The sequence below is a fragment of the Lepus europaeus genome, chromosome 11 (genome assembly GCF_033115175.1).
Source record: "Lepus europaeus isolate LE1 chromosome 11, mLepTim1.pri, whole genome shotgun sequence".
Classification (NCBI taxonomy): Eukaryota; Metazoa; Chordata; class Mammalia; order Lagomorpha; family Leporidae; genus Lepus; species Lepus europaeus.
In genome coordinates, this window is record NC_084837.1 from 114889574 (window position 1) to 114912261 (window position 22688).

General features: G+C 50.1%; 1 protein-coding gene across 2 annotated transcripts in view; it reads right to left on the reverse strand.

Annotated features, from left to right (window-relative positions):
* The window catches only part of BBS4 (Bardet-Biedl syndrome 4), a 48165-nt gene extending 29940 nt beyond the window's left edge, over nt 1–18225 (reverse strand). The window contains exons 1-2 of one of the 2 annotated variants that reach the window (XM_062206497.1): nt 18180–18225; nt 12037–12088 (exon numbers count right to left, since the gene is read on the reverse strand). In XM_062206497.1, the coding sequence (XP_062062481.1) occupies nt 12037–12088; nt 18180–18203 (76 nt within the window). In that variant the 5' untranslated portion in view covers nt 18204–18225. Of the gene's footprint in view, nt 1–12036; nt 12089–18179 lie in introns of those variants that run through there. The other variant, XM_062206498.1, reaches the window with a different exon arrangement.
* Between the last annotated feature and the right edge of the window lie 4463 nt (nt 18226–22688).

A 22688-nucleotide genomic window follows, 5' to 3' on the forward strand; every position in this document is an offset into this window, starting at 1 on the left:
GTTCCATTTATGAGGTGGCTTCTGGAATTGGAAGGGAGACAGTACTCCAAATCCAAGTGCTAATGGTCACTTCACACTCCTGAACACGTAGTGTTTAGAAGATAAAGGGCAGCCAGTGCCGCAGCTCACTAGGCTAATCCTCCGCCTGTGGCGCTGGCACCCGGGGTTCTAGCCCGGTCGGAGCGCCGATCCTGTCCCGGTTGCCCCTCTTCCAGGCCAGCTCTCTGCTGTGGCCAGGGAGTGCAGTGGAGGATGGCCCAAGTCCTTGGGCCCTGCACCCGCATGGGAGACCAGGAGAAGCACCTGGCTCCTGGCTTCGGATCAGCGCAATGTGCCGGCCGCAGTGGCCATTGGAGGGTGAACCAACGGCAAAAGGAAGACCTTTCTCTCTGTCTCTCTCTCTCACTATCCACTCTGCCTGTCAAAAAAAAAAAAAAAAAAAAAAAAAAATTTAAAAAAAAACAAGACTCACTCATTCAACTGGTATCTCTGCCTACTGTGTGCCACTGTTCTGGCACCGAGGACTCTGAAGTGACCACAAAAGACTGATTGCAGGAAGCTTACAGTGCAGGGTGGGGCAGGCAGGGAAGGTGGGGAGGAGGGTCTAAGAGAAAGAATGGATGATGATAAAACGAAGCAACACAGCATAGGGGATTACACTAAGTAGGAGGGGCAGGGAACAGAACTGGGAGGACTGGACGACTTCACACATGAGAGGTTCAAATAGTGCCCAGGTGAGAATTCTCATTCTCTGTCTCTCCCCTCCTTGCTCCTCTCTTCTCTCTGTCGCCCTGATAATAAACTAAGAGAACAGATACAAATAGCTCCTGATACACAGTAAACCCTACAGAAGTTTTAGCTCTTGTTGCTGTTACTCTTTAACATTCTTATTTCCTTAGTCTCAAAGATGAGAGAATTCTGGCTAACTTAGAAATCCCCGGAGTCTATGAAATCTGAATTTATACTTAGAATTTTACCTGTAAACATATGCACTGAATTCTGCGTATTCTAAATCATTGTTCACTCCAACACCCCCTACAAATCAGGACCCGGTTCTTAGACGCGTTCAAGAGTACTGTGAGATGACCCCCTGGGAAGTCCTCAGACAGGCCCGTGGAAGCAGAGCACGGCCTTCTCTATTTTACGACAAGCAGGGTGGTCAGCTCGCACCAGCTGCAGTCCAGGGGCCTCCCTCACCACAGAAGCCGGCAGCCAGCCGATGAGCTGAAGGCCGGGCCTCACCCACTTTTCCCCAGGCACTGTCACCAAGGCAGAAGGCTGGCAGCCTGGCAACAGAACTCCTTGGCCCATTCTACTCTTCTGTGACATTTCTTCCTCACGTCTCCCGATGTAAGGGTGCCCTGACGTATTTTAGACAATTCCACACCTAAATAAATGTTCACCTCAAGAACTCCTCGCCTGTCACTTGTCCAGGTGCTAAGGCGGCCTAGGAAGAGCCATATGCAGATCTGATACTAACTCTGACTAACGATGAGACAGTATCCCAGCTAAGGGGAGCTAAGCAGGAAATGACTGTGGTTCCAACTCTGAGGTAGCGAGTTTCCAAAAACGACCAAGACCTATCCCTGGTAACGGATCTCTCCAGCTCTTGCAGAAGGGCAGCAGTGCAAGTTCTTAGGTGTAGAATTCCAATTGTAATTCAGCACCAGCCTTCTGTGGGACCCAAACAATTTAACTTTAGCAGGCTTCCTCTCTTCCCTTTAATTTTCATTGGAAAATATGAAAAATCTGGAAGTGGCCGGCCATTCAACAAACATTCATTTCCTCATGCCAAACAGAAATTACAACACAGGGCCGGTACTGTGGCATAGCGAGTAGAGCCACCACCGCAGTGCTAGCATCCCATATGGGCTCTGGTTGTAGTCCCGGCTGCTCCACTTCTGATCCAGCTCTCTGCTATGGCCTGGGAAAGCAGAAGATGGCCCAGGTGCTTGGGCTTTTGTACCCACGTGGGAGACCTGTTAGATGCTCCTGGCTTCAGATCAGCACAACTCCAACTAATCCAACTATTTGGGGAGTGAACCAGCAAATGGAAGACCTCTCGGCCTCTCTGTAATTCTGCCTTTCAAATAAATAAATAAATCTTAAAAAAACATATAACACTTTTTTACCTCAAAATAATACCTGGGACTTCAGAAAATGTGACAAATCTTGAATTGAAGTGTAAGACATTCTTATCGCTATCACTTGAGCTCTGTATCAATCAGGCCCCGCACAAGGAAACACAGAGAGCATTGCAGGATTTGACACAGAAGGACTGTGATGGGTGCTGCAAGAAGCGAGAAGCTTGGGGCCGACGCTGTGGTGTAGCAGGTAAAAGTCACTGCCTGCAGCGCTGGAATCCCATATGGGCGCCAGTTCAAGTACCAGGTATTCCACTTCCAGGCCAGCTCCCTGCTAATGGCCTGGGAATGCAGTGGAAGATGGCCCAAGGCCTTGGGCCCCTGCACCCATGTGGGAGATCTGGAAGAAGCTCCTGGCTCCTGGCTTTGGATCAGCGCAGCTCCAGCCATTACGGCTAATTGGGCCATGAACCAGCAGATGGAAGACCTCTAGCTCTGCCTCCCCTTCTCTGTGTAACTCTGACTTCCAAGTAAATTAAATCTTAAAAAAAAAAAAAAAAAAAAAAAAAAAAGCGAGAACCTGCTGGGGAAGTCAGAGGTCAGCACAGGCACTGACCCTGGCATGGAGGAATGTGGAAGAAATAGGCCTGGAGCTCCTGGAGGAAGCTGGCAGCAGAAAACAAGCTCCTCCAGCCCCCCGAAGAGAGGACGGAACTGGGTGCGAGGGGCAGGCTGGCTTCTTCCTCTCGCCCTTTGATCTCCTGCCAGTTCCTCCCACTGCAGACCCAGCCAGATGCTGCAGCTCAGGAGCTGGGGAGGAAAGAAGATGCGAGGGCCAGCTCCTCCCAACAGCAAGACCAGAGGAGGAGGTGAGGACAGCAGTGGGGGTGACAAGGTCCAGTGTCAGCAGAACATCATCACTACAGGAATGAAATAATGCAGGAGACAGGAGCTGAACAGAACTGACTCAAGGATATACACACTAGAAGCTGCCTTTTAATTTCTTCATTAAATTGCTGCTATTTAACTTGTTTGCTTGTCATGAGATATAATGGGATGAGGAAGAAAAGATCATACAAGATTAGCTAATTATGGTTTTACCATATAACCTAGATTATTTAAAAGTTACTTCCTCAATCAGAATTTGCCAATTAATTTTTGGGGACCAGCATCTGGCACAGCAGTTAAGGTGTAGCAGCTAACAGCTAACACTGTTTCTCAAAAAATTAAACATGGTGGCGGGTGCGGGTGCTGTGGTATAGTAGGCTAAACCTCTGCCTGTGGCACCAGCATCCCATATGGGCGCCAGCTCAAGTCCCAGATGCTCTGCTTCCAGTCCAGCTCCCTGCTAATGGCCTGGGAAAGCAGTGGAGGATGGACCAAGTGCTTGGGTCCCGGCACCCACGTGGGAGACCCGAAAGAAGCTCCTGGCTCCTTGCTTCAGACAGGCCTAGCTCTAGCTGTTAGAGGTACCTGGGGAGTGAACAGTAGATGGAAGACCTCTCCGTCTGTCTATAACTCTGCCTCTCAAATAAAATAAATCTTTAGTAAAAAAAAAAAAAAAATTAAACATGGGGGTGTGCACATGGCCTACAGTTTAAAATGTCTCTTGAGATGCCCATACCCAGTGCTGGAGTACCTGGGTTTGAGTCCTAGCCCCATTCCCAAGATTCCAGCTTCCTGGTAAGATAACATGGATCCTGAAAGGCGTAGGCAAAGGCTTAGTACTTGGGTCCCTGCTAGGAGGCCTGGCCTAAGTTCCTGGATGCTGCCTTCGACCTGGCCAGCCCTGGCTGTTGCAAGCATTTGAAGAGTGACCCAGTGGATGGAAGATACCTCTTATCTGTATCTCTCTCTGTCTTTTAAATAGATGAAAATAAATTTTAGAGAGAATATCGGGGTGAAAAAAAAAAAAGACACTCAGAGTAGTTTTACACGGATTGCAGGCTGAATTAGGTAACAATTAAATTACCATCTAACTGCAGTTCTGTTTATACAAGAACTGAAATGTAAGGTAAGTCAAAGATTCATGAAGCGAAAAGCATGGATCTATAAAATTACAGGGAGCCAAATACACAAATAGTAAATAACCTGTACAAGAAAATGTTATATGCAGTCTTGAAATAACATACAAAATTCCCCATTTCTAAAAGCTTTAAATTCCTTCAGAATTATTAGCACAAAAAAATGCAAAGCAGCCAGCGCTGTGGCGCAATAGGCTAAGCCTCTGCCTGTAGCACTGGCATCCCATACGGACACTGGTTCAAGTACTAAGTACTCTACTTCCAGTCCAGCTCCCTGCTAACGGCCTGGGAATGCAGCGCAAGATGGACCAAGTGCTTGGGCTCCTGCACCAGCTTGGGAGACCCAGAAGAAGCTCCTGGCTTCTGGCTTTGAATTGGCCCAGCTCTGGCCATTGCAGCCATTTAGGTATTAAACTAGAGGATGGAAGACATGTCTGTCTGTCTCTCCCTCTCTGACTGTGCCTCTCTCTGACTGTGGCTCTGCCCCTCAAACAAAATCTTAAAAAAAAAAAAAAAAATACAGAAAACTATCCAAATGTCTATCAACAGATAAAATGATAAAGAAAATGTTGTGTGTGTGTATATATAGATATACACACATACACTCACATACAATGGCATATTATTCAGCGTTAAAAAATGAAATTCTGGGGCTGGTATTGTGGCACAGTGGGTTAAGTTGCCGCCTGCAATGACAGCATTCCATCTTGGAGCACTGGTTAGGGTCCCAGCTGCTCCATTTCTGATGCAGCTCCCAACCAATGCATCTGGGAAAGCAGTGGATGACAGCCGAAGTACCAGGCTCATGGCTTTGGCCTGGCCCAGCCCATCAGTGAAGCCATTTGGGGAGTAAACCAGCAGATGGAAGATCTCTTTCTCTTTTTGTCTCCTCCTTTGTCACTCTGCCATTCAAATAAATAAACTTTGTTGTTGTTGTTGTTGTTGTTTGGACAGGCAGAGTTAGACAGTGAGAGAGACAGAAAGGTCTTCCTTCCGTTGGTTCATCCCAAAATGGCTCCTACAGCCGGCATGCAACGCCAATCCGAAGCCAGGATCCAGGTGCTACCTCCTGGTCTCCCATGCAGGTGCAGGGCCCAAGCACTTGGACCATCCTCCACTGCACTCCCTGGCCACAGCAGAGAGCTGGACTGGAAGAGGAGCAACCGGGAAAGAATCCGGGGCCCCGACTGGGACTAGAACCCGGGGTGCCAGCGCAGCAGGTGGAGGACTAGCCAAGTGAGCACGGCGACAGCCTAAATAAATTTTTTAAAATGAAGTTCTGGGCCGGCGCCGTGGCTCAACAGGCTAATCCTCCGCCTTGCGGCGCCGGCACACCGGGTTCTAGTCCCGGTCGGGGCACCGGATTCTATCCCAGTTGCCCCTCTTCCAGGCCAGCTCTCTGCTGTGGCCCGGGAGTGCAGTGGAGGATGGCCCAAGTCCTTGGCCCTGCACCCCATGGGAGACCAGGATAAGCACCTGGCTCCTGCCTTGGGATCAGCGTGGTGCGCCGGCCGCAGCACGCCAGCCACAGCGGCCACTGGAGGGTGAACCAACGGCAAAAAGGAAGACCTTTCTCTCTGTCTCTCTCTGTCTCTCTCTGTCTCTCACTGTCCACTCTGCCTGTCAAAAATTAAAAAAAAAGTTCTGACACATGCTACAACATTACTGAACCCTGAAAAGGCAGACACAGAAAGGCAAATACAGTTTGTCTCCATATTAAGTATCTACAATAGGCAAATTCACAGAGAAAGCAGAAGGCAGGTTACCAGGACCTGGGGAGTGAGAGGAAATGGGGAGTTACTATTTAATGGGTTCAGATTTTCTCTTTTGGATGACTATCAGAATTTGCTAGGCTGCTGGGACACAAGTAGCTAATTTCACACAAAACGAAGGAATTTAATGGCCCAAGATTCTGTGTTCTGACTCTTACATTTTTTTTTTTTTGCCCACTTGCCCAGGACATCCCAATCTGATAAGAGCATACATTATAAATTTTTTTTTTAATATTTATGCATTTATTTGAAAGGCAGAATTACAGAGTGGCAGAGGCAAAAGCAGAGACATAGAGAGGTCTTCCGTCCTCTGGGTCACTCCCCAAATGGCCACAACGGCCAGAGCTGAGCCAATCTGAAGCCAGGAGCCTGGAGTTTCTTCAGGGTCTCCCATGTGGGAGCAGGGGCCCAAGCACTTGGGCCATCTTCTACTGCTTTCCCAGGCACAGTAGCAGAGAGCTGGATTGGTGATTTGGGGTATCTTAGCTTTCCTGAAATTGTGAAAGGGCCAGCGCTGTGGCATAGCAGGTAAAGCCACCACCTGTAGCACTAGCATCTCATATGGAAAAAAAAAATTGTGGAAACATTTTAAACAATAGATTCAGATATGCCTGACGTATTTAAAATAATCTAACTTGTTTTAAAATAAAATCTAGGGGCTGGCATTGTGGCGTATGGGTAAAGCCACCCATACAGAAGTGGCCCAGCTGGGAATCTAACCAGCACCTATATGGAATGCCAGCATCACAGGCAGCGGCTTTACTGGCGACAAAGCCAGGCACCACATCTCTACTTTTCTCAATAACTTTGACATAGGGTGAGCATCTGGCATAGCATTTAAAATGCTGGTTAAGGCCGGCGCCGCGGCTCAACAGGCTAATCCTCCGCCTTGCGGCGCCGGCACACCGGGTTCTAGTCCCGGTCGGGGCACCGGACTCTGTCCCGGTTGCCCCTCTTCCAGGCCAGCTCTCTGCTGTGGCCAGGGAGTGCAGTGGAGGATGGCCCAAGTCCTTGGGCCCTGCACCCCATGGGAGACCAGGAGAAGCACCTGGCTCCTGGCTTTGGATCAGCGTGATGCGCCAGCCGCGGCGGCCATTGGAGGGTGAACCAACGGCAAAAAGGAAGACCTTTCTCTCTGTCTCTCTCTCTCACTGTCCACTCTGCCTGTCAAAAAAAAAAAAAAAAAAAAAAAAAGATGCTGGTTAAGATACCCGAGTTCCATATCAGAGGGCCTAGATTTGAAACTCAGTTCTGACTCAACCTTCTTGCTAATGCATATCCTGGGAGGCAATGGTAATGGTTCAAGTGATTAGGTTCCTGGTACCCACATGGGAGACCTGACTGAGTTCCTGGCTCCAGGCTTCTGCCTCAGCCAAGGACCTTTGCAGGCATTTGAGGAGTGAACAAGTAGATGGGAACTCTGTCTGTCACTCCCTGTGTCTCTTTGCATCTAAAATAAAGGTTTTTTAAAAACTCTTTCATACATTTAGGATACACAGACAATTGACTCTTTGACTTTTATTATTATTATCTGAAAGGCAGAGAAAGGATGCACATCCCATATCACAACGTGTGGGTTCAAGTCCTGGCTCTGTTCCCAACTGCACCTTCTTTCTTAATGCATTCCCTGGGAGGCAGCAGGCGATGCTGCCTAGTCACTTTGTGTCCTAGTCACACATGCGGAAGACCCAGACTGAGAACCAGGAACTTGTCTTCGGCTTGCCTAGACCCAGCTATGGCAGGCATTTGGGGAGTGAACCAGTGGATGTGAGATCTCTGCTTCTTCGCCTTTCAAATAAATTAGATAAATAAAAACTATCTTAAACAATAAAAATCTTATCAAGATTTATTTATCAATTAGAAAGGCAGAGGCAGAGAGATCTTCCATCCAGTGGTTCACTCCCCAAATGGCCACAACAGCTGGAGTTGAGCTGACCCAAAGCCAGGAGCCAGGAGCTTCTTCTGGATCTCCCATGAGGCTGCAGGGGCCCAAGGACTTGGACAGGCACACTGGTAAGGAGCTGGATCAGAAGTAGAGGCGCCAGGACTTGAACTGGCGCCCATATGGAATGCCAGCACTGCAGGTGGCGGCTTTACTCACAACGCCACAGCATCTACCCTAAAAAATAAACTTAAAAAAAAAAATGACCAAATACTTGAATAAATAATTCTTAAGAAAGGAAAAAGTTGGGGCCAGCGCTGTGGTACAGTGGGTTAAAGTCCTGGCCTACAGTGCTGGCATCCCATACAGGCACCAGTTCAAGTCCTGACTGTTCCATTTCCAATTCAGCTCCCTGCTAATGTGCCTAGGAAAGCAGCAGAGTATGGCCCAAGTCCTTGGGCCCCTGCATCCACAGAGGAGACCTGGAAGAAGCTCCTGGCCCCTGGCTTTAGATCAGCGCATCTCTGGCTGTTGTGCCCATTTGGGGAGTGAACGAGCAGATGGAAGACTGCTCTTTCTCTCTCTCCATCTCTACCTCTCTCTGTAACTCTTTCAAATAAATAAAAATAAATCTTAAAAAAAAAAAAAAAAAGGAAAAAGTTGACATAAGCACCTGAGAAGGTTTTCAACCTCTTTAGTTATTATAGAAATATAAATCAAAACCACAGTGAAATACCACTTCACACCTATTAAGAGAGTTGTTTAAAAATAAAGGTGGAAAGTAAGTATTGGCAAGGATGTGGAGAAACTGGAACCCTCACCATTGCTGGGGGCAGAGCAGGTGTGGTGCAGTGGTTAAGTGACTGGACACCAACATCTCTTATCAGGATGCCTGGTTAAAGTCCTGGTTACCCCCTTCTGATTTAGCTTCATGCTAATTCTACCCAAGGAGAAAGCAGATGACAGCTCAGCGCTTGGGCCACTGCCCCCTAGATGGGAGACCAGGATGGAGTTCCTGGCTCCAGGCTTTAGCCTGGCCTAGACTTAACTGCTGCAGCATTTGAGAGTTCTCTCCTTCCCTCTCTGTTTCTTTCTCTCCCTCCCTCCTCTCTCTCTCTCTCCGTGTGTGTGTGTGTGTGTGTCACACCAACTTTCAAAGAAATTTAAAAGTCTAAAAACAAAATTATGTTTATTTATTCTGGTGAAGACTGGCAGTTCTCTGAGGGAAGAATCCATGCCCTACTTTTGTATTCCTCCAACACCTAACACTAGACCTGGAACGTGTTATGTTCCCATATGTATGAGGTGCTGAAGAACAGGAAAGACGGAATGCTAATAAGCAAAATCAGAAAGTGGTGGCTCTTGGATAAAGGGAGGAAGACCTGATTAGAAGGGGCACTTTAGCAGTAGTAGTAAAGTTTGGAGCATAACATATCAACACATCCCTTTTCCTGAAAGCTGCAACACTGTAATCGTTCTCCCAACTACACACAACCCAACTCCTGATGAGTCTAAGGGTCTGTCTGATGCACAAGTGGACTCGAGGAAGGGTGGCATGAATACAGGAGACCAGCAAGAGGCACACCAGCCCACCTGACAAGCCATGTCACCTCATGACAGATTGACAGTAAGATGGTTCTCGTGTTCACACCCAGTGTCGACTATTAATGGGTGGGGAGAAGGACTGGCACATGGCGTAATGGGTTAAGGCTCTGCCTGCAGTACAGGCATCCCATTTGGGCTCCGGTTCAATCTAGTTCCCAGCTAATACAGCTAGGAAGCAGTGGAAGATGGCCCAAGTGCCTGGGCCCCTGCACCACATGGGAGGCCCAGAGGCAGCTCTGGTTTCGGCCTGGTCCGCTGCAGCCATTTGGAGAATGAACCAGCAGATAGAAGACCTCTCTCCATCTCCCTCCCTTCCTCTCCCTCTCTGTAACTCTGCCCTTCATATATATAAAATAAATCTTAAAAAAAAAAAAAGAAGAAGAAGAAGATTAATGGGGCTGGTGCCTGGCATAGCAGTTAGGATACCGACATCCAAAGTAAGAGTGCCTGCGTTGAGTTCTGGCTCCTCCACTCCGACCCAGCTTCCTGACACTGTGCACCTGGAAGGCAGTAGGTGGTGGCTCAAGGACTTTGGTCCTTGCCACCCATGTGTGAGACGGAGACTGAGTTCCAGGCCCCCAGCTACTGCAGGGGTTTGAGGAGTGAACCAGCAGATGGAGGATCTCTCTCTCTCTCTCTGTCTCTCTCCCTCTCTCTTTTTTCTGCCTTTCAAATTGAATGAAAGTAAACCTAAAAAAAAAAATACTGGGGCTGGTGCTGTGGCAGGTAAAGCAGCCTACAGCACCGGCATCCCATACAGGCACTGGTTCCAAGTCCCTGTCACTCCACTTCCAATCCAGCTCTCTGCTGTGGCCTGGGAAAGCAGAAGAAGATGACCCAAGTGTTTGGGCCCCTGCGCCCACATGGGAGACCTGGAAGAAGCTCCTGGCTCCTGGCTTCGGATCGGCACAGCTCCGGCCGTTGCGGCCAACTGGGGAGTGAGCCATCAGATGGAAGACCTCTCTATCTCTCTGCCTCTCCTCTCCCTGTAACTCTTTCAAATAAATAGGTAAATCTTTAAAAAAAAAAAAAAATACCAATTATATTAGGTAATGAAAACATTATGCCTGATTTTCACAAATAATCTTATAGATCTACAGCTTTTTCCTTAAAAATGTATTTCTGAAAACCTTTTGTTAAATAAATTACTGGGGGCTGGGGCTGTGGAGTACTGGGTTAATCCTCCGCCTGCGGTGCCAGCATCTCGTATGGGTGCCAGGTTCTAGTCCCAGTTGCCCCTCTTCCGGTCCAGCTCTCTGCTGTGGCCTGGGAAGGCAGTGGAAGATGGCCCAAGTCCTTGGGCCTCTGCACTCGCATGGGAGACCAGGAAGGAGCACCTAACTCCTGACTTTGGATCAGCGCAGCTCCAGCCATTGCGGCCATTTGGGGAGTGAACCAACAGAAAAAGGAAGATCTTTCTGTCTGTCTCTCTCACTGTCTGTAACTCTACCTGTCAAATAAATAAATAAAATCTTTAAAAAATAAATAGATTTCTGAACAGCAATCATACCTCCCAACAACTTGATTTTAATTTCAAATAGTGACAGAAATGTCCAGTATAGGGGCTAGTGCTGTGGAACAGCATGTTAAAGCCCCAGCTTGCAATGCCGGCATCCCATATGGGCGCCAATTCGAGTCCCAGCTGTTCCACTTCCAATCCAGCTCCCTGCTGATGTGCCTGGGAAAGCAGTAGAAGATGGCCCAAGTCCTTGGGCCCCTGTACCCACATGGGAGACCCAGAAGAAGCTCCTGGCTCCTGGCTTCAGATTGGCCCAGCTCTGGCTGTTGCAGCCATTTGGAGAGTGAACCAATAGATCGAAGACCTCTCTCTCTCTCTCTCTCTTTCAAATAAATAAATCTAAACAAACAAACAAAAAACAAAGTCCAAAATAAACTAATAAACTAAAACGGTACTGACAACATCCTCTGTGAAGACTCTGAGCAGGAACAGTGAGGAAGGACAGCCTGCCAACTGTAACCTACATACACAGAAGACAGATGAGCACCACATACACGGGCCTCGCAAGCCACGCCCCTTCCACTCGGCCTTCATTTCCTCACCTAAAAATGACTAACTTAAAATGAATACCAGAGTCACGAATCAAGGTCTTTTCTGGTGAAGACACAGCTCAGGTCTTGTCTAACGGCTGACAAGGAGCAGGGACATGGAGTCCATCAGACACAGGAGAACATCCATGCAGTCACCTGCACAACCTGTACACATCTTCCCACGTCACAGGTTAAAAAAGAAGGAATCCTGACGCCCTAAGTGGGTACCACACCTCCATCAGACCACAGAACGCACGTGCTTACTACATCGGGTAAGCTTCCCAGACGCCATATAAACGAACTGCGCACCTACTTAACATCCACGTGAGACGATGCGGGGCCTGATGCGCGCAGCAGGATCTGCAGAGGGCTTTTTCCCACCACAGGAAATCTGCATGCTCACGTGGTAACCAAACTCCACTTAAATACATTTACAGTTCAAACCAACATCCTAAAATCTAAATACCCCATAAAACAAAAGCTAGATGTGGCAGAACACCTAAATACTATTCCCTTTCCCAACACTCACAATTTTAAAAAGTTCTAACGCATAAAAAACAGAATCAATTAGAAAAGCAAACCTGTGGAAAAACACACATTTGAGGAAATCCCATACAGACCTTTTTTCTGTCGCGGTTTCTGAGATTCAGCAGACGCAGGCAACTGGGCTCTCTGAAATGAGAAACGCTGGCTGCATTAAAGCATCACCAACATACTCTGTCAACTTAGGCAAGCACTCAAACAACCAGCTGCTCACCAGTCATTAACCCACTAAGTACAAACAGGTACAAAGCATCATGCTGAATAGGATTTTAAAACAAACATGTTAGGGGCCAGCACTGTGGCGCAGTGGGTTAATGCCCTGGCCTGAAGCGCCGGCATCCCATATGAGTGCCAGTTCTAGTCCCAGCTGCTCCTCTTCCAATCCAGCTCTCTGCTATGGCCTGGGAAAGCAGAAGACAGCCCAAGTCCTCGGGCCATTGCACTCAGTGGGAACACCTGGAGAAGACTCCTGGCTCCTGGCTTCGGATCAGCACACCTCCGGCTGTTGTGGCCAATTGGGGAGTGAACCATCAGATGGAAGACCTACCTCTCTCTGCCTCGCCACTCCCTGTGTAACTCTTTCAAATAAATAAATAAATCTTTTTAAAAAAATATGTTGATCCAAACTATTAATAATGTATAATATATATAATGTACAAATAATTACAGTATATAATAAAATACATTAAAAAATGTACTGAGGGCCGGCGCTGCGGCTCACTAGACTAATCCTCCACCTTACAGCGCTGGCACACCAGGTTCTAGTCCCGGTTGGGGCACCGGATTCTGTCCCGGTTGGTTACCCCTCTTCCAGGCCAGCTCTCTGCTGTGACCCGGGAAGGCAGTGGAGGATGGCCCAAGTGCTTGGGCCCTGCACCCCATGGGAGACCAGGAGAAGCACCTGGCTCCTGCCATCGGATCAGCGCAGTGCGCCAGCCACAGCGCGGCGGCCATTGGAGGGTGAACCAAGGGCAAAGGAAGACCTTTCTCTCTGTCTCTCTCACTGTCCACTCTGCCTGTCAAATAAATAAATAAAGGCCGGCGCCGCGGCTCACTAGGCTAATCCTCCGCCTTGTGGCGCCGGCACACCGGGTTCTAGTCCCGGTCGGGGCACCGATCCTGTCCCAGTTGCCCCTCTTCTGCTGTGGCCAGGGAGTGCAGTGGAGGATGGCCCAAATCCTTGGGCCCTACACCCCATGGGAGACCAGGAGAAGCACCTGGCTCCTGCCATTGGAACAGCACGGTGCGCCGGCCACAGCGGCCATTGGAGGGTGAACCAACGGCAAAAGGAAGACCTTTCTCTCTGTCTCTCTCTCACTGTCCACTCTGCCTGTCAAAAAATAAATAAATTTTTAAAAATGTACTGAGATCATAGATGCTTCATATTAGTGTCATATTTAAGACGGTACTTTCCAGCAGCCAACCCAAAAAGTAATCATTCTTTGATAAAAAAAGATAGCATATAGGGGCCAGGGCTATTGCCCAGTGGGTTAAGGCCCCCGCTTGCAGCGCCGGCACCCCATATGGGCACCAATTTGAGTCCCAGCTGCTCCACTTCCCACCCAGCTCTCTGCTAATGACCTGAGAAAGCACTAGAAGATGACCCAAGTGCTTGGGCTCCTAACCCACGAGGAAGACCTGAAAGAATCTTCTGGCTCCTGGCTTCGAACTGGCTCAGCCCCAGGAATTGCGGCCATTTGGGGAGTGAAACAGTGAATGAAAGAGCTGTTCCTCTCTCTAGCTTTTTTTTTTTTTTTCTTTTTTTTAACAGGCAGAGTTAAACAGTGAGGGAGAGAGACAGAGAGAAAGGTCTTCCTTTGCCGTTGGTTCACCCTCCAATGGCCACCGCGGCTGGCGCATCTCGCTGATCCGAAGCCAGGAGCCAGGTGCTTCCTCCTGGTCTCCCATGCAGGTGCAGGGCCCAAGCACTTGGGCCATCCTCCACTGCCTTCCTGGGCCACAGCAGAGAGCTGGACTGGAAGAGGAGCAACCGGGATAGAATCCGGCACCCCAACCAGGACTAGAATCCGGGGTGCCAGCACCACAGGTGGAGGATTAGCCAAGCGAGCCGCAGCACCGGCCTGTCTCTAGCTCTTTCAAATAAATAAAATAAATCTTTTTAAAAAACAGCTCTTAAGATTATCTACACATAAGTTGTCTAGTTCTAAAGGAGAAAATGTACTATATTACACCATTACTTTGTAGACAATCTTCAAGTGCATTTTCTTTGTACATACCTTCTTTCTGTATAAGTTACATGAAAAAATAATGGCTGAAAATATTCTGAAAGTAATGAGACACACTAATCCTTAGATTCTGAATATGCTACAAATCCTGACAGGACCAAAAGAAAATAAATCCAGAGTTATGTATACAGGGACTTGAACAAGAGACAGTGAATTTTTTTTTTTTTTAAAGATTTATCTATTTAGGGCTGGCACTGTGGCACAACAGGTAAAGCTGCTGCTTGCAGTACCGGCATTCCATACAGGACTCTGGGCTGCTCCACTTCCGATCCAGCTCCCTGATAAGTATGCCTGGGAAAGCAGAAGACGGCCCAATCCTTGGGCCCCTGCACCAGCGTGGGAGAACCAGAAGAAGCTCCTGGCTCCTGATCAGCTCAGCTCTGGCCCTTGCAGCCATTTGGGGAATGAACCAGCAGATGGAAGACCTCTCCCTCTCTCTCTCTCCATCCCAGCTTCATCCTGGCTCAGCCTGAGCTGTTGTGGAGGCCATTTGGGAAGTGAGCCAGTGGATAAAGATCTCTTTCTCTGTCTCTCCTAAGTCTGCCTTTCAAATAAATAAATATTTTATTAATGTATTTTAAACTTTAACTGGTAATCACTAAAGGAAGACAAAATACTTAACTTCCAAGAAATAAGAGAAAAAGAAAAGGAGGAGAAAAATAAGATTCTCCAGTTAAAACTAATGGTTAGAATAGACTTTTAAAAAATTTCTAGGGGCCAGCACTGTGATAAAGAGGGAAAAGCTGCCGCCTGCACTGGCGGCATCCCTCATGAGCGCTGGTTCAAGACCCAGCTGCTCTACTGATCCAGCTCTCTGCTATGGCCTGGGAAAGCAACAGAAGATAGCCCAAGTCCTTGGGCCCCTACACCCGCGTGGGAGACGCGGAGGAAGCTCCTGGATCCTGGCTTTGGATAGGGGCAGCTCCAGCTGTTGCAGTCATCTGGGGACTGAACCAGCAGATGGAAGACCTCTCCTTCTCTGCCTCTCTTTCTGTGCAACTCTGAATTTCAAATAAATAAATAAACCTTTAAAAAAATAATAAATAAGTAAAAGACATCTAGTTCAGGGCTGGTGCTGTGGTGTAATAGGCTAAACCTCTGCCGGCAGCACCAGCATCCCATATGGGATGCTGTCCCAGCTGCTCCTCTTCTGATCCAGCTCCCTTCTTATGGCCTGGGAAATCAGTAGAAGATGGCCCAAGAAAGCAAAAAGAAAGGGGGGCCAGCTCTGTAGCACAGCGGGTTAACGCCCTGGCCTGAAGCACTGGTATCCCATATGGGTGCTGGTTTGAGACCTGGCTGCTCCACTTCCAATCCAGCTCTCTGCTGTGGCCTGGGAAAGCAGTACAAGATGGGCCAAATGCTTGGGCCCCTGCACCCACATGGGAGACCCAGAAGAAGCTCCTGGCTTCGGATCAGCACAGCTCCATCCGTTGTGGCCAATTGGGGAGTAAACCAGCGGATGGAAGACCTCTCTCTCTCTGTCTCTCCTCTCTCTGTGTGACTCTGCCTTTCAAATAAATAAATCTTAAAAAAGAAATCTAAAACAGGGAGCCTGCACTGTGGTGTAGTGGGTAAAGCAGCCACCTGCAGTGCCAGCATCCCATATGGGTGCCGGTTTAAGACCTGGCTGCTCCACTTCCAATCCAGCTCTCTGCTATGGCCCAAGTCCCTGGGCCCCTGCACCGGCGTGGGAGACCCAGAAGAAGCTCCTGGCTTTGGATCGCCACAGCTCCAGTTCTTGCAGCCACCTGAGGAATGAACCAGCAGATGGAAGACCTCTCTCTCTCTCTGCCTCTCCTTCTCTGCTAAACTCCGACTTTCAAAATAAATAAATCCTTAAAAAAAAATGATCCATGTCTTAACATGAGCGTCCAGGACATTACTGTCTAAAGCACACATACAGCATTCTATTCATTCTCCTAGAGGTAAGAAATAATTCATAATAATGAAAAATTAACCCTCAAAATAAAACATAATTTGTTCTTTTACTCATTTTACGATTTTAACAAATACACAAAACTTAATAAGAAAACAAACATCTCATTTAAAAGCGAGCAAAGTATTTATAGACCCTTCATCAAAAATGAATGGATTCTCAATGTCATTATTCAGTAAAGAAACACAAATTTATAGAACACCAGATATGTACCAGGTATTACATATGAGCCAGATCTACTAGTACAACAGTAACTTTGATTTTCTGTTCTCAAAGATTTAACTCTTTAATTTACAAGATAGGTATTTATATATTAAACAATAAGAATCAAACTATTTTAACATTTATTTATTTGAAAGGCAGAAATAGAAGGAGAAAGAGAGAGAGAGAAAGCTTCCATCTGCTGGTTCACTCCCCAAATGGCCGCAACAGCAGGAGCTGGACCAGGCCAAAGCCAGGAGCCAGGAGCTTCTTCCAGGTCTCCCACATGGGTACAAAGGCCCACACAGTTGAGCCATCTTCCGCTGCTTTCCCAGGCACGTTAGCAGGGAGCTGGATAGGAAATGGAGTGACCTGGGGCCCACGTGGAATGCCAGCACTGCAAGCAGAGGCTTACCCCTTTATGCCACAGCATCAGCACCTGAATAAAGTTAAGAACAGATTGTAGAAGCCAGAGCTCCGTAAGAGCCAAAACTAAGTTGGAAAATAGAAAAAAAGATATTTTTATTGGTCACTTTTCAAGTTTTTTTTTAAGATTTAATTTATTTATTTCAAAGACAGAGTTGGGGGTGGGGGGAGAAAGAGAGAGAGGTGTCTTCCATCTGCTGGTTCACTCCCCAAATGGTCACAACAGCCAGGGCTGAGCCAGCCCAAAGCCAGGAGCTTCTTCCGGTCTCCCGTGTGGGTGCACAGGCCCAATCACTTGGGCCGTCTGCAGCTTTCCCAGGCACACTAGCAGGGAGCTTGTCGCAAGCGCAGCAGCCAGGACTAAAACAGGCGCCCTCATGGGAGGCCTGCGTTGCAGGCAGCAGCTTTACCCGCTGTGCCACAGCGCCGGCCCCTCCAGGGTGTCTTCAACCGATTCCCAAAAAGTCACAATCATTCTAACAACAGTGCCGAACCTGTTCTGAACACCAGCACCAAAGCCAGGTAGACAAGATTTTATGTTTGAGACGTCGGTAAAAACTGTAGACGTGGCCGGCGCCGTGGCTTAACAGGCTAATCCTCCGCCTTGCGGCGCCGGCACACCGGGTTCGAGTCCCAGTTGGGGCACCGCATTCTGTCCCGATTACTCCTCTTCCAGTCCAGCTCTCTGCTGTGGCCCAGAAGTAGAGTGGAGGATGGCCCAAGTGCTTGGGCCCTGCACCCCATGGGAGACCAGGAGAAGCACCTGGCTCCTGCCTTCGGATCAGCGCAGTGCGCCGGCCGTGGCAGCCATTGGAGGGTGAACCAACGGCAAAGAAAGACCTTTCTCTCTGTCTCTCTCTCTCTCACTGTCCAAAAAAAAAAAAAAAAAAAACTGTAGACGTGCGCCTGAAAACACCGCTACGTCCCAGAACCTCTGAAGGACCCAGCTACCCACGACGGCACACAGGCAGGCAGATGGACCAAGCGCACTCCCACGAGTGCCCCGGCACACACACGTTTAGGCCCTGACTGACCACGAACTGCAGCCCAGGAGGCCGGAGGCGCCCAGGCGTGGAGGCCGGATTAGCGCTCTCCGCACCTGTCGCTCAGAGCGCGGCGCCCCGTCACCGCGTCTCCCCGCGTCCGCGCGCTCCGCGGGGCTCGCTCCAGCCCCCTCGGCTTCACCGCCGCCCCCGCGCCCGCCGACCCCCGACCCAACACCACGAAGCGCCGGCCTAGCGCAGCGGCCCGCTCCGGTCACCGCCTGCCGCCGCCGCCCTCCGCACCCCAGAGCCGCCAGCGCCCCCCAGCCCGGCCCTGCGCTGCAACAACTCGGGCTGACCCTGGGCGGCCAGCGCCGCGGGAGCAGCCGCCGGGCCCCGGCACCACAGAAGACCCGGTCGCTCACCGGCGCGAGCTTCTCCTCAGCCATGTTGGCTCCGCCCCCCCCGCGCTCGCGGCCGGAAGTCGGCGGTTGCCGTAGCGACGCGGCCCCGGAAGTCGCGGCTTGAGGCGGGCCCTGCGGGCCGGAAGCGCGGCGGCCGCACGCGGGTCTCCCGCGGTGCTGGAGCTGCCGCCGGCTGGGAGCGCGGTGCCCTCCCCGGGCTCCGGGCGCCGTGGCCGGGGTGGGGGTCTCGTCCCAGCCTCCATTCGGCCGCGCACGCTGGCTTGACGACCGACCGGCGGGAGAAGCCGGCTTCGCGGGCTGCGGCGGCGGCTCTGCGGCGTGGGCCCTCCGCACCTGGTCCCCGGCGCCCACCGCGGCTGGGGCCTCGCTCGGTGGGCGCGACGCGCGGGACCCCTCCCTGCTCCCCCAGCCAGAAATGAGAAATGCGCTGACGGCGAGGAAGAAAACGGCATCCAGACTCCGGGTCTCCCCTGGGCAGGGCGAGGAGCCACCACCTGCTCCTCCCTGGGTGCACACCGGCGGGAGGCCGGCGTCGGAAATGGAGCCGAGGCCTGAAGCAGGGTCCCAGAAGGCAGTCGAACTGAAGTAGGCAGGCATACAGGTTAAAGTTGATCAGATTTGTGAACTGGAAGACCACGCCTGCACCACACCCCTGTGTGGCCTCATGCCCCTACCTGATGCCTTCCCCACGCCCCTGAGTGGCCACACCGGGGTGCCCACCAGCCAATCAGGTTAATTGACCACTCCCCTTTGGAGTGGGTTAAAAGCCTAGGGCACAGTATGCCCGGGCCTGCTCTTGCTGTAGATAGAAACCATTATTTTGTGAGATCTCTCCCTTTCCTTGTTTTTAAGATTTATGTATGTATTTGAAAGGCTGAGTTACAGAGAGAGAGGGAGGTCTTCCATCCGCTGGTTCACTCCCCAAATGGCTGCAATGGTTGGGTCTGGACAGAGCCAAGAACCAGGCACTCCACCCAGATCTCTCACATGGGTGGCAGGACCCAAGCACTTGGGCCACCTTCCATTGCCTTCCCCGGTACATTAGCAGGGAGCTCGATGGGAAGCTTGATTTCAAGTCCCGGTTCTTGAACTGGAACTCTGATGTTTGCTGGCATTGCACGCGGGGGCTTGACTTCCTGCACCACAATGCTGGCCTACAGAGACATTTTCATAGGAAAACCCTAGAACTTGTGTAGAGCACACATCTTGGGTCACAGGTCTTCATTTCCCTTAGAAACCTTGTGAGTGTGGCCATCATTCAAGTCAGGTCTTCCCAACAGCACTCACTCAGCCATAGTACCAGTGGGTGCTAAGGGCTGGAAGAAGGAGCAGGCACCAGGAGCATTTTAGTACCTCCAGTACTCGTTTAAACAAGCAGCTGAACCATATTTTTAATACTTTAATGCAATATTCCCACCTGATGGGGTCGTTAGCAACCACCTGCAGGGCATTTCCAGGGCACTTTGTGCTGGTTTTTGAAGTATTCAGTTCTCCCCAAACCCACACCACGAACTCCTAAGTACCCAGCCAACACCCTGGGAAACATCACTCTAAAGTAACATGAAGGACTCAAGTTATTCATAGACTTTCATGAAGTTTCGTTCTGTTCTTCATTTTATTTGAAAGGCAAAGAGAAAGGGGTCTTCCATGTGCTGGTCACTCCCCAGATACTGCAACAGCCAGAGCTGGGCAGGCTGAGGCCAGCAGGCTGGAAGCACTGCCCCATGAAATGCTTTTTTTTTTTTTCAAGATTTATTTATTTGAAAGGCATAGTTACAGAGAGGGAGAGGGAGAGACAGAAAAGCTCTTCCATCTGCTGGTCACTCCCCAAATGCCTCCAACAGCTGGAGCTGGGCTGATCCGAAGCCAGGAGCCAGAAGTTTCTTCCAGGTCTCCCACATGGGTGCAGGGGCCCAAGCACTTGGGGCATCTTCCAGTGCTTTCTCAAGCACATTAGCAGGGAGTTGGATCAGAAGTGGAGCAGCCAGGACTCAAATAGGTGGCCATGAAGCATTTTAAAGGAGCCTATGTATGATATTGCAAGTTTTTTTTTTTAAACATTTATTTATTTATTTATTTGAAAGTCAGAGTTACACAGAGAGGAGAGAGAGAGAGAGGTCTTCCATCCACTGGCTTACTCCCCAGATGGCCACAACAGCCGGAGCTGCACCGATCCAGAGCCAGGAGCCTCCTCCTCCAGGTCTCCCACGCAGGTGCAGGGGCCCAAGGACTTAGGCCATCTTCCACTGCTTTCCCAGGCCATAACAGAGAGCCAGATCAGAAGTGGAGCAGCTGGGACTCAAACCGGCGCCATATGGGATGCCAGCGCTTCAGGCCAGGGCGTTAACCCGCTGTGCCACAGCGCCGGCCACACAAGTATTTTCAATAGAAGCCAACAGTGAAAGTGGGGTTCCACTTTGTGGCACAGCAAATTAAGCCACTGCCTATGACATTGGCATCCCGTATGAGCACCGGTTCGAGTCCCAGTGCTCCACCTGTGACTCAATTTCCTGCTAATCCGCCTGGGGAGGCAGCTGAAGATAGCTTGCATGCCTGGGCCCCTGGCACCCACGTGGGAGACCATGACGGAGCCTGTTTTGGCCCCATCCAGCCCCAGCTGTTGCAGCCATTTGGGGAGTGATTCAACAGATTGAAAGTCTCTCAGGCCAGCATGTTGGCTTAAAAGGCTAATCCTCCACCTTGCGGCGCCGGCACACCGGGTTCTAGTCACGTTCGGGGTGCCGGATTCTATCCCGGTTGCCCCTCTTCCAGGCCAGCTCTCTGCTATGGCCAGGGAGTGCAGTGGAGGATGGCCCAAGTCCTTGGGCCCTGCACCTGCATGGGAGACCAGGAGAAGCACCTGGCTCCTGGCTTCGGATCAGCGCAATGCACTGGCCGCAGCGCGCCAGCCACAGCAAAGGAAGACCTTTCTCTCTGTCTCTCTCTCACTGTCCACTCTGCCTGTCAAAAAAAAAAAAAAAAAGTCTCTCTCCTCTCTCTGTAAACCTGCCTTTCCAAAAGATCAACAAATATTCTTTTTTTAAAAAGTGATGGCGGAAGGGACCACCGCCTGTAGCACTGGCATCCCTATGGGCGCCAGTTCAAGTCCCGGCTGCTTTACTTCTGATCCAGCTCCCTGTTAATGCGCCTGGGAAAGCAGTAGAAGATGGCCCAAGTGCTTGGGCCCCTTCACCCACATGGGAGGCCCAGAGGAAACTCCTGGCTCCTGGCTTCGAATAGGCCCAGCTCCAGCTACTGCAGCCATTTGAGGAGCGAACCAGTTGATGGAAGACCTCCCTCTCCCTCTCTCTCTGACTCTAACTCTGCCTTTCAAATAAATACTGTTTTTTAAAGATTTTATATTTATTTATTTATTTGAGAGTAGAGTTACAGTGAGAGGGAGAAACAGAGAGAAAGGTCTTCCTTCCATTGGTTCACTCCCCAAATGGCTGCAACGGCCAGAGCTACACCAATCCGAAGCCAGGAACCAGGTGATTCTTCCTGGTCTCCCATGCGGATGCAGGGGCCCAAGGACTTGGGCCATCTTCTGCTGCTTTCCCAGGCCACAGCAGAGAGCTGGACTGGAAGAGGAGCAGCCGGGACTAGAACCGGTGCCCATATGGGATGCCAGCGCCGCAGGCAGAGAATTAGCCTACTGCGCCACGGCACCAGCCATAAATAAATCTTTTAATTAAAAAAAAAAAAAAAAACAGTGAATGTGGGCAAAGGCATACATGCACATACACAGTTTGTCAGAGTACTGGAAACTTCCAGGTGCCCCTCACCAGGGACCGTACAAAGCAGGAACGGGGAACGTCCAGCCCACAGGCCAGACAGGGCCATGACATCACCTGGTTCAGCCCTGCCAAGGCAACCACAGGCAGGACTCAAAATTCAATACATCTGGCCGGCGCCGCGGCTCACTAGGCTAATCCTCCGCCTTGCGGCGCCGGCACACCGGGTTCTAGTCCCGGTCGGGGCACCGATCCTGTCCCGGTTGCCCCTCTTCCAGGCCAGCTCTCTGCTGTGGCCAGGGAGTGCAGTGGAGGATGGCCCAAGTGCTTGGGCCCTGCACCCCATGGGAGACCAGGAGAAGCACCTGGCTCCTGCCATCGGATCAGCGCGGTGCGCCGGCCGCAGCACGCTACCACGGCGGCCATTGGAGGGTGAACCAACGGCAAAAGGAAGACCTTTCTCTCTGTCTCTCTCTCACTGTCCACTCTGCCTGTCAAAAAAATAAAATAAAATAAAATAAAAGAGTTTAAAAAAAAATTCAATACATCTACCGCAGGCTGATTTTTAAGTTGATAATTGTGTATGGCCCATGAATGATGTTATAAATATCCAAATGGCCGTTGGCAGGAGAAAGGTTGGCCACCCCTGGAAGGTACATTCGTACTAAGACCTATTCTGCAGTTTGTCAAAGGCATCAAGATGATAAAGCACGGTTGGGCATTTGGTGCAGCATTTAGATGCTTCCGGACACTGGCTTCTCAGATCGGAGAGCCT